The sequence below is a fragment of the Benincasa hispida genome, chromosome 7 (genome assembly GCF_027475165.1).
Source record: "Benincasa hispida cultivar pf3 chromosome 7, pf3_genome.v1.1, whole genome shotgun sequence".
NCBI classification, from domain to species: Eukaryota; Viridiplantae; Streptophyta; class Magnoliopsida; order Cucurbitales; family Cucurbitaceae; genus Benincasa; species Benincasa hispida.
This window is the reverse complement of record NC_143484.1, coordinates 37,058,216-37,070,642: the sequence shown is the minus strand read 5'-3', so window position 1 is coordinate 37,070,642 and position 12,427 is coordinate 37,058,216. Positions and strand designations below refer to the sequence as shown.

Genomic DNA, 12,427 nt, shown 5'->3' with positions numbered 1-12,427 from the left:
AACAACTTAGGGGAAAACCCTATCATATGAATTCGGTTGTAAATTTTTCTAGAAAACTATTTTCCGTAAGTTTTAATTTTCTTTGTAATTACCATTCTTATTTTTAAAATTAAGAAAAAGACTTATAAAAAATGTTCTAAATCTTACCGGAAATCCATTTGAATAAGAAAATTTGTGTCCGATAAAAGTAAAATTAAATCATTTAAACGAGAGACAAAATAGTATTTTCATTATATATGATTTTTCACTCAAAATCAAAAAGTAAAAAAGAGATTGGAAAAAAAGTTTTTTTTAAAAAAAAGATTAGTTTTGTCCAAAAAGAATCTTTAGATGGGAAATAGCAATTTCCTATTATTATTTAGTCATCTATCATAAAAATTATACATCTTATTAGTTATACTTAGATTGACAGTATATTATTTAGTCAAACATTACAAAAATAATACACGTGTTACTATATAGACGAACTTCTTCTTTTTTCTTTTTCTTTTTTTCTTCTTTTTGAAAATGAATTGTTAATTTCACTTTAGCTAATTATTGTGTTACTTGACCGTAGTAGGAATGAGTGTTGCTGCACTCAAAATATAAGAAAATCGATGGGTCCCCCCCCAGACAATTTAAAAATGATTTATAGGGCTTAACTAAATTACAGATAGATCGAAATAAAACTTATAAAAATGGTAAGATTCATACTCAAATTCAAATTAAGGGTGTTCAAATGACCCGACAACTCAAATAACTTGACTATTCAATCGGAATTATAAGAGTTGAGTTGAGTTAGTTTTAATTTTGGATTGGATTAGGTTAGAGTTGGCAAAATTCCCCAGAATCCCCGATTTGACCGGAGATGGGGTCAAACTGAGGACCTCTTTAGGGTCCCACTCCGATTAAATTTTTAAATATATATATATATATATATATTAGGTACCTTAGCTTAATTTTTAATTTATCCATCTAGTCCAAACCCAAACCAAAGAGAATTTTAGGGGAAAAAAAGTAAAAATCTGAGTGGGGAAACAAAAGGAGAAACGGGGAATGGGTCCCTATGGGAACACGTTTCCCCGATGGTGAATACCTGCCTCCGTCCCCACCTTCAAATGGTAGGTATGGGACAAGGATGAGGTAAATTTCCCTATTGGGGACGGGAATGGAAACCCCTCCCCACCCCGTCTCGACCCCGTTGCCAACCTTAGTTCGAGTTATACTTTTAAAAATTTGGATTGACCCAATCTAATCTAAATTTCTAATATTATTATAATATATATGTATGTATTATAACTTATAAATATATAACTCACGTATATTTTTATGATGTTTATATGAAGTTTGTAATATATATCTTAAATTTTGCTACTTAACATTTGAGTTTTATGAAATTTTAATTATTAGTATGTGTTATACATAAATTTAAGTATTTTAAGTTAATAACAAGATGTAATAAAAAAGAAAATAAATAAATAATCCAACAACACAAACCAACCCAACTTGAATTTTAAGGGTTGGGTTGGATTGGAGACCTTATTCGGATCATTTGGGTAGCTAATTGGATGGTCTAAAAAATCTCCTAATCCGTTCAAACTCAACTCATGTATATATCCCTAATTCAAACTATTGAAATCATATGGCTCAAATTAGAACGATACTCAAATTATAAGCAAAAGATTGAAGCTTTTACACCCTAGTGACCAATTTACCTATACGAAGAGAAAAACAAAACATAATTTGTAGAATTATAGAAAACAAAGGACATAACTGTAGTTTTAAACATATCTTCACTAATAGGTTGTGATGTTTCATATCTATAGCCACTTATCTTCATTGATAGGTCATAATGTTTCATATCTACGGTCTTTATCTTACTCATATAAGAAATGATACACCACTTCAACCAGAGTAGTTATAATGGAACAAAGAACACGACAATTCCTTTATACATATATCCACTGTTAAATCATGTTGTATCATATTATAGTCTAAATCACATTCATGTAGGGTTGACAACGGGGTTGGGGTGGGAGAGGGAAGGATTCCCCATCTCCATCCCCGTGGGGGTATTTTCCCCATCCCCACCCTCGTCCCCACCAATTGAAGGCAGGAAAAGGGACGGGGATTCCCCGCCGGAGGAAATGTGTCCCCACGGAGACTCATCCTCGTTAAAAAAAAAATATTAATTATATATAATTATACAAATATTTATAAATAATATATTTTTAGGGTATATATATTAAAAAAAATCATCAGGGTTGGAGACAGGGACGGGGCAGGGATACCCTCCTCGTCCCCGTCCCGCGAGAATTTTTGCCAACCCTACAATCATGTGTACAAAAAGATTCATCACTTTGTCATATAACCATTTAGACCCAAAATAATTGTGGCAAGAGGCAAATGACGTGATCGTCCATTCAAACATATTTCAACTGTTAGATTGTGATATTTCATATCTATTGTCTAAATCACACTCATACATAAATAGATATATCATTACGTCCTGCAACTACTTTAATTCAAACAGTTGTAAATATGATAAAATATAAATTTATAAAATTCTAAGACTAAAATAGAAATGCAAAGGTTTTCTTTCATCGTTGATATATATTATAGATTATAGGTTATAAATTAATTTGCTAGAAAAAATTCAGATATTCTAATTTCAACAAAATTTTTAAAATATATAAATTGTTAGGAACTTTTTAAATACAAAAAAATATTTAAAATATTTACATTTTATAGTAAAAAATTTTAAAAGGATAAATTACTTTTGAAATTTTTTGCTATAAAATATAAATATTTTTGAAAATTTTCTATTTATAAGAATTTCTCTAAATTGTTTACATTTTGACGACGCTGGATTTATTATTATTATTATTTTATTTTGCAAAACGGAAGCACTTGACCTTTATCACGTAATCATTTCCCCACAACAAAAATGAAATATATTATGTTTATGAGATAGACATCCACTGATCCACAATTCATTTGTCCTTTTCCAATCATTTATTCATTTTGTGCTGGTTTGAATTTTTTTATTGCTCAGCTAAATAATTGGAGGAAATTTCAAAATAGACTGCTTATTTTAGAGATGTTATTGGATAAACTATTTTAATTTTTTTATAATTTTTCCCTAAAATTCTTAAACTTTACAGTTTAGTCATTTCCTTTGAGAGAAGAAAAATATTAGTTAATTTTTAAATTTATTTCTTATGATTTTTTTAAAAGAAATTAAAATTTAATCTTTAGGATTATAATTAAAATTTAATTTTTATGATTTGATAAAATTATCATAAATAATATATATAGTTTTAGTTTTTATACTTTCAATATATCTTAAAAACTCCTCCCTATCAACCACTACCAAAAATACAAGTTGTTATTATTACTTATTTGACAAAATTATTAATTATAAAGTTTTTTAAAATAAAAACTTTGAGGCGAACATGAGCTTTAACACAAATTACCAAGCGTCGATGGTTTTTTTTCCCAACAATTGAGGAAGTGAGAAATTGAACCATCAATCTTTGAGAAGGAAATCAATATCTTACCTACTGGATTATGTTTAGATTGACCTAATGTATAAACTAATTGAACTACGTCAAACTTGACTTAATGAAAAATATATATCTTTTAAATTACAACTCAATTAAGTCTTTGGTTACCTCATCTATACTTAACCCAACTGGTTAAAACATACTGTCCTCGACTAAGAGATCAAACATTCGAATCTTCCGACCACACATGTTAAACTAAAAACCAAATTACACAAATTTATATTTAATATTTTCTTGAAATTATTTGGAAAAGAGCATAAATCCATGGCATCCTATCCTTCAAGTTAGATTTATTACAATCTCAACACTTTCTTCATTTAAATTACTATGAAAAATACAAAGAGAAAAATGACCATGACACAACATGATTCAAAAGGAGGTCTATTACAAACATTATCTTAATTAACAAATTACTAAAATTTGGAAGAGACATTGCCATATATAAAATATATATAACTAACACTAATAAGAACTAATATTAAATCGCTCTCTCAAGAAAAACTAAAAATAAAAATGAAAAGAACTAATATTTAATCAACAAATACAATTTGTTCTTTTAAAAATTATGTTAAAATAAATACAAACATAAGTATTTGAATGTTTGTTTTCAAAATTGGATAAAGTTGACTAAATAATAAAATAATTACAATCTTAAAGTGAATAAAACTCATTAACTTTATTTCAAAAGCAAAGAATAAGATATACACATACAACTGACATCTTAAAAAACTATTAAAATGTATGAAATTCAGATAATGCACTAAAAAATTAGAGTAAATAAATCATTATATAAAGTGAACTAATTTTGAGAGTTAAATTTCAACCTTTAATCCAAAAAATATCCCTAAACTTTTTAAAATTTCATTTCAATCCTTCAAATTTGAAGTTATTTCACAAACAGATTTTATACACTTTGCCATTAAATTTAGAGACGGAGAGGGTTATACCTACGGAATGCATTAGTGCGACTCCAAAAACATGAAATAGAAAATAAAACTTGTTTAATAATAGGCCTTAAAGATTCAAGTTTCTATCTCACTCATTGTTATACTGGAAAAATCAAAATTTATCACGGTAAAAAAAAAAAAAAAAATTATCCATCAACGGAAGGAATACAATATCTATTGACATGTCGATGTATTTGTAAATCAAAAGACGCAATATCAATATTAAAGACCATTGATATCTCCGACATCTTTTATAAATGCTCGTAAAACATAAATAAAAGAACCATTTTTAAATATAGAAAAATAAAACAAAATATTTATAAAATATAACAAAATTTTAAAACTATCAATGATAGACGCTCTTCTATTCATGTCTATCATTGATAGTTTTAAAAATTTGCCATATCTTATAAATATTTTCAATAATTTCCCTTATTTTTACTCCAAAACTAAATTATATATGTCATTATCTTTATTTATATTAGACTAAATAGAATGATATTTTCTTTAAAGGGGATTTCAAAAATAGAAAAAATAAGGAAAATAATTTGCACAAAATAACAAAATTAAATATTATTTGATAGAGTTCGATAGAAGTCTATCAATAGTAATATTAATTGATAAAAATCTATCATTGATATTATGTGATAGATGCTAATAGAAGTTTATCATTATTTCTTTTTGCTATTTCTGTAAATTGTTTGATATATTTTTTTATCTATGAAAATTTTTCTAACAATAACTTAATTATTAGGATAAATATTTTTAAATATGGTAGACAAAAATATTTCGTTAAGTTAACTTATTTTACTATATTTAAAAACAACCTTAATTATTAATGTAACTAATTTTTATAAATTTTTTAACTTATAAAAATATCTGTGAATAAAAATATTTTATCGATATATCGGTAAAATTGACATGGATATCGATTTTCATATTTTAATCTTTATAAGTGCCTAATTACCAAACAAGAGAAGGATGAAAAGAAATGTAATAAATAAATAAATTCAAAACAAGGCTTGAGTTTTCTCTTTCCCCGAAAAAGAATACCTTGTAATTGAAGGTATCTTTACGTAGTTTCTTCAGCACCAATCAAAGTCTTATCTTCAACCTTTGAAAACCCTAATCTCCACTTCCAGAGCTCGTCTTTCTAATTCGCAAACCCAGTAGGGATTTTCGCTAATGGGTTCTGAAACCTTGACTCTATCAACGCCTCTACCTCCGACGAAGCCCGTCGCTGCAGCAGCAGCAGCAGCAGCAGCCGCACCCACAGCACTAGCTCCAGGGTTTAGGTTCCACCCGACTGACGAAGAGCTCGTTATTTACTACCTTAAGCGCAAGGTCTGTGGAAAATCCTTCCGTTTCAATGCTATTTCCGAGGTCGACATCTACAAGAGCGAGCCCTGGGACCTCGCAGGTAACTCACCTGCTTCCGAACTCAGTTCTCCATCTTGTCTGATTCTTCAAATTTCTGTTCATTTTTGATGTCTATTGGTTTGTTGATAGGTATATTATTGGTCGCTTGGTTTCCATGAGCGTTTATTTCCCTCTGGAACTGGGATTTCTTTTACTAATTAGATTTTTTTCCCCAACCTGCCCCATCTTAAATGCTTTTCTTGCTCTCTGATTTCATGTTTCCAAAGCTTCGATGGTTAAGGCTGCAGTTTTCTTTATTGAGTTCCTGAATCGCGTTGTTTTAATTTCTAGATTTGTTTTTTTTTTGTTATATTTAGGAAAGTCAAGGTTGAAGAGCAGAGACCAAGAGTACTATTTCTTTAGTGTGTTGGACAAGAAATATGGAAATGGGGCTAGGATGAATAGGGCTACAAGCCAAGGGTACTGGAAAGCCACTGGTAATGATCGACCGGTTCGCCATGATTCCAGGACTGTGGGCTTAAAGAAAACATTAGTGTTCCATAGTGGTAGAGCACCAGATGGCAAGCGGACCAATTGGGTCATGCATGAATATAGGCTTGTAGATGAAGAACTGGAGAAAGCTGGAGCGGGAACGGGAAGCTCGCAGGTGAGGCCATCATGAAAATTTGCCATGGGCAGTCCATTTTGTGTTCTTTTGGCGGCTGTGCTGTGCTTTAGAAAAGCAAAGGAATGTACGGATTCTGATACTTGTGAAATATGTTTAGGTGAAGTTTAGAGTTTGAGTGACAATTTTAAGCTTTACTGTTTCTTTTTTATGCACTTGTTTCAGTAAACATAGTGTTTAGATTTGTATGTGGAGTTAAGCTTCTTACAAATCTCTCTGTCTCCTCTGTCCTCTCCTTTGGAGAAGGATGCATATGTTTTATGCAGAGTATTCCACAAAAGTAATATAGGACCTCCAAATGGACACCGTTATGCGCCTTTTATTGAGGAGGAATGGGATGATGCTGGATCAGTTTTGATTCCTGGAGAAGAGATTGCAGATGGTAAAATAGCTAGTCATGATGCACAGTCTGAAAGGAACAGCAATAGTGTGTGTGCTGCTGAGGGTAGTAATAACGGTGCATGCGGCGAAGGGAAGGATGGCATGCAGGTATGTGTTTCTCTGTTCCTCTGAACTTAATAAGGAACTCATTTCAGAGTGAAGCACTGAAGTTTGTTTCGAATCATATGAATAAATGAGTTACAGAGTTGAGGAACTTCTTGTAAAATGCTTGTAGCCACATAAATTGGTAGCCAGAAAATCACATAGGCTGATCGGCAGTTTTTTTTTTTCCTCTTTAAAATGCCCGCATAAAGAAAAATCAGTACCTTTTTTTAATAATTATTTTATTTTAAAATTTATTGGTCATTTCCTTGGTCTAACGCATCTAAAACATTTGATCAACTGTAGGTTTGTTTTCTATGATGCAGAAAGCTAACCTGTTTAGACAGTTAAATATTTCTCAAGTCAAGGATGCTTCTCGCATGCTTAATGTGAAAGATTTTTTTTTGTTGTTGTTATGTGGATTTGGTATATGTGCATTATCAGTATTAACTAAGGTGAATTATTATCGCCATAGTAATTACTTAACTTCACTGCATCGAATGCATAGGGGAGGGGGATTCGAAACTACTAGTCGTCAATGAGAAGTGGTTAAAGAGAACAAGGACCCAGGGAGATTTCCAAAATGCATTCCTTCTAACAAACAACGGAAGTGTGGGATCTTTTATTCCAACAACACCACACCCCCCCAATTTCAAAATCATTTAGAACATAAGAAATTTAAGTATACAAAATTATTTTGGCATTTTTTTCTTAAGTTTTGACCAGAAAACCATGTCTCACCAGGGCAAGAAGCCCCCATGAATATTTGTGAGTGTCCCATAACCTCCCCAAAAGTTTCTCATAACTTTAGGTAAGGAACAAAAACACTGTAATTTCCTGTATTCTGTATCCCCACTAAAGTGGGCTAAGATAAGTGACTGAATGCCTAAGCTGTATATCTTTTTGGTGTTTAACCTGCCAAGAACAGAAGCCCACAGGAAGAATTCAATCTTCATCATGATTTTGGAAGTCCAAACAAGGATAGAATTTTGAGGTCATGGCTATACAGCTCTTGATCTAACCTGCGAGCAAAAGGTGCACAAAGCAGGAGCTGAAAGCTTTAACTTGCAGGCGTGCTTCTTTGTGCTCGTCCTTACACAGCAGCATTTCTCATGGTAGGTACTCTTAAAAAAAGGTAAAAATTTTCCATGGGGAAGTGGAACTTTGATACAAAGACGACATCCTTCCTTGTGCTTCCCCCAAGTCAGTGGATCTTTTGCAGGATAGAGGCTGATCGCAAGGTCACATTTTTCATGGTTGCTCCCTTGCAAATAGATTCTGGACCTTTATACTGTCCTTTAATTGGTAGGTAGCCCTTCCAATTAACATAAAGAGTCTTCTTGATTCCATCATGGTTGGTCATCCGTGCAACCAAAAAAAAGGTCCTCTGACCTCAATTTATCAGTGTTTTCAATTGGAACTTTGGGCTTGAGGTGGAACTCGGAACTTTTGGCTTGAGGTGGAACTACTGTTAGCTACTATTTCGTTGCTGACTGTTTCTTGGTCTAAGCTAACTATGGCTGTGCTAATTGGAGGAGTTTTTTTTTAGTCCTCTTGTTTGAGGCTTGGCTTTCCTCCTCTTTTGTAATTTCATATCATTTACAAATTGATTAGTTTCTCATCTTCAAACCAACAAGAGAAGGAAAAAAGAAAGAAGAAGAAGAAAGAAAGAAAGAAAGAAAGAAAGAAAGAAAGAGGTGACTATCTACTACTAACCTTTTGTCCACACGAGGGCTTGACATCAGCCAAGGAGTTTAAAAAAAAAAAAAAAAAAACTCCTGAATTTCCTCAGTTAGATTCCCTTTATGAACTTGGATACCAACCTGAGGCTTCACTGTTGAAACCGTATGGCTGCATGTTGGGCGTGGGAAATGGTGTATCTATGAGCTAAATGGAGATCACCTTATTCTGTCACACCTGCCAAGTTAAAAGGAGTAGGAGTCTTTAGAACAGGCAAGAATCTGAGGGTATAGCAATCCAGGGAGAATATACACTACCCTTAATTCTTCCTACAAGTGAAAGCCATACTTGCTGAATGATCGAATGGCAGAAAAGTGAAGTCATTTCCACAATACAGAAAACTTTAGAATATATGTAATTAGAATATAAGATTGGCCTTTGTTTCCAAGCTTCTTCTATTTCGTTAGCTCATGGAAAAGGTTGTGCCATTTGGCGTTTGATTCCATTTCCTCTATCTCATAGGAAGATTCCATGATTATCCGTTGCCATAAATAGGAGAATGTCTATTCAAAAATCAATTGGAAAAGAGGGATTCAACCAAAGTTAAAACGTGGAAAAAATGAAGCCTATATTTAGTATTTTCAATTTTTTGGGGATGAGAAAAAAAATGAAAAGCCCAAAGATTTAACTATTTTCTATTTTTGATACAAATCACAATACTTATGCAGATACGATTTGGAATTCAAAAGTGAAACAATAATTATTGTTAATCAATAGTGATGAAATTTTTTATGGTGACGAACTAAATGATGAACTCTTGGAAGTCGATCATTGACTCATTGTGCGAGAAATAGAAGCATTGAATGCAAAATCCTCAATGGCAGACATACTTTAGGAAGAAATTGAATCTCAGTTTTAGTGGACCCAACTATTGTGCCATGGGATGCATCACTTTTTAGTTCACTTCTTTTTTTTTTTTTTTTTTTTTGAGAAGATTTTTTTCACTTATCTTTAAAAGTGCAATTGGGTTTGTTTGTGGGATTGTTTTCCGTAACATTTTCCAGGAAAATGCACATTTAATAAGGTATTCATTCATGTATTTTTATCAACGACTTCATGAGAATTGTTGACATTTCTGAATGTTGCCTTTCATTTTTGGTTTCTTGTCCCTAAGAAGTTGCATTTTGTGTTTTTTCCCAGGATAAAGCTCACTTGATCAGTAAAGATCCTGTTATATCGAATGATCCTCCAAGAAACTCCCACAACTTTTTGTTTGTGTGCAAAAGTGAGAAATTGGATGATTATACTCCACCTTCCATCATTGCTAATCCTAAACCCTTCCCGCTAATGAAGTATAAACGAAGGCGGCAAAGTGACCTAAACTCTGAGCTTTCCAAAGGTTCAGAGAACTCATCCATGTCAAATGAAGAGCCCAGCTTATCCGAAACTGCTATTGCATCGCAGACGGATATAACAACGACGAGTGCGACAACACCAACAACAAAAAATTTTCTTTCTACCTTAGTGGAATATTCACTATTAGAATCTGCAGAACCGAAGGATGCTCCAGCTCCTCCACCGGCATTAGAAACCTCAGATCTTAGTTCATCTGTGCATCCAAGCATCCTGAAATTCATCCAAGATTTGCAACATGAAATCCACAAGACTTCTATGGAGAGGGAGACACTGAAGTTCGAGCTGTTAAGTGCTCGAGCCATGATTAGTATCCTTCAATCCCGGATTGTCGTGTTGAATAAGGAAATTAACGATTTGAAGTCGAACTATGATTAATATCGTCTTTCAATCCAGGAGATTATCATGCTGAACAAGGAGACCGTAACGATAATGAAGAAAAATGTCGACAGCCAATGGCTATGCCCTGTAAATTGTTGCTACCATTTTGCTCTTTTGTACTTTATCGGCTTTTAAATCCGGGCTGTTGTAGTAGCTAATGTAACTAGTTCAGTTGTCTAAGCAACTAAGCTATCTGTTGTAAGAGTATCAAATTAGTCGAGCGTTTAAATGTGTTAGAACTTCAGCCTCTGTTGTGAAACCATGTTAGAACTTCATGTTGTGCTATGGCTAAAGACTATTGATGTTGTAACTTCAATTTCTCAGCTGCTGGCATTTCATGAAATAAGGTTGTCATAACTATTAATGTAATCCCCATTTTCAATCCATTGATCTTGTTTTCAACCAATCAACTTTTTTATTTTCCTTTTCTAAGCCTTCTAAGTTACTTAGTTTTCCATGTTTTATTTATTGGGGGCTTTAAAATTCAAGGACCGGATAGATCTTTAAACTTTCATTTATGTGTATAATATATCTGATTTATTCATTTTTTAAAAAATTATAATTAACAAATTCATTATAGTTTTATTAGATAAAAAAAGTATATCTAATATAGATCAATTACTTTTTAGGAGTTTTGAAACATTACATGCTTATTAAATACAAAATTAAAACTTTAGGGATCTATTAGATGTTTTTTTTTTTTTTTTTTTAAAATTCAATTATGTATTAGACATTTTTTTTAAAATTTAATTATGTATTAGACACTTCAAAAAGTTTAAAAACCAATAGACACGAAGTTAAAGTTGTTAAACTTGTAATTTAATCGCTACGATCCTGTTTGATAATTGTTTTTAGTTTTAGTTTTTGAAAATTAAGCCTATGAACACTACTTCCACCTCCCAATTTCTTGGAAAATTGTCCAAAATAACCTCCTTTAGTTTTCACATTTAAAAAATAGCACGCTTTCTTAAATCTTGTAGAATTGATTTTTCTCGGGCCTTCCTAGGCGAGATTGGGATGGAGATTGTGTTTGAAACTTAATGAATTCAAATTATCTAGTCGTGTAAGAGGATGAAAATACCACTACTTTTAAAAAGCCCTTCATATACACGGAAACCCTTAAGAGGATCCAGCTCCTTAACTTACCCGAGATATCCTTGCTTTCTCTGTGAAAATTTCCTTCTCCACGGTTATTTTCACCCTTGAGCTTACTTATTTTAGAGGTATTTTCTTCTTTAATTATATTTTTTCATTTTTATTAAAGGTTTCTAAAGCTTATGAATGCATATAAAATATATGGATCGATACTTCTAACCCTTTCATATACAATGAAATTTGGCTTGATGATTGTGTATGTTGCAATATTTTTCCCTTTTTGTATATGTAGTCGTTTATTGATGATTTTCTGGAATTTTCTCATGCTATTTCGATTGAATTTGTTTCAATCTCTTCCGAGATTCGATAAAGTGGGCTCAAGATCGTTTGGATGTATACTGAGATTGAGTTTAATACCTAAGAGTTTTGGAAATTTTGTATACGATCTCGAGGTAAATGTAGCCCGAGTTCATCCCCGAGATTTTATACAGAATGGGACCAAAACCCTAATCTCGTGGCACGTAAGTGTAAATGGCCCGAGTTCTTCATTATTAGAGCACGATCTCGATTTAAGCCAGGTTCTAGATTTATGTGTAATGTTTTGTTGTTATTATGCCTACTTAATTGTTGAGTTGAATGTATGGCTTGTGGTCTGTGTGACAGATGACATTGGTGACTAAGATCCATATTGCTGACTCTGCAAATTTAACTTGTTGTTCTCATCTGGTGAAAACAATCTTGAATATTAAGAAGAAGTTAACACTTAGGCAGTTGTTTTTGTTTAGGCAGATTATTTTTGGCCATTTTTTGGATGTGAAGTTAGTTTTTAATGGGTGTCT

General features: G+C 32.2%; 1 protein-coding gene and 1 long non-coding RNA gene across 2 annotated transcripts; both read left to right on the top strand.

Annotated features, from left to right (window-relative positions):
- The first annotated feature begins 5,464 nt into the window (after positions 1 to 5,464).
- Positions 5,465 to 10,879, top strand: LOC120081430 (NAC domain containing protein 50). Its single transcript, XM_039036281.2, has 4 exons — positions 5,465 to 5,912; positions 6,229 to 6,518; positions 6,783 to 7,025; positions 9,900 to 10,879. Exons 1-4 carry the CDS (start codon positions 5,678 to 5,680, stop codon positions 10,488 to 10,490), a joined length of 1,359 nt encoding a protein of 452 aa, XP_038892209.1. The 5' UTR covers positions 5,465 to 5,677; the 3' UTR covers positions 10,491 to 10,879.
- On the top strand, positions 7,528 to 8,161 carry LOC120081431 (uncharacterized). Its single transcript, XR_005482816.2, has 2 exons — positions 7,528 to 7,830; positions 7,948 to 8,161. It is a non-coding gene; the product is annotated as an uncharacterized LOC120081431 (long non-coding RNA).
- Positions 10,880 to 12,427: the final 1,548 nt, after the last annotated feature.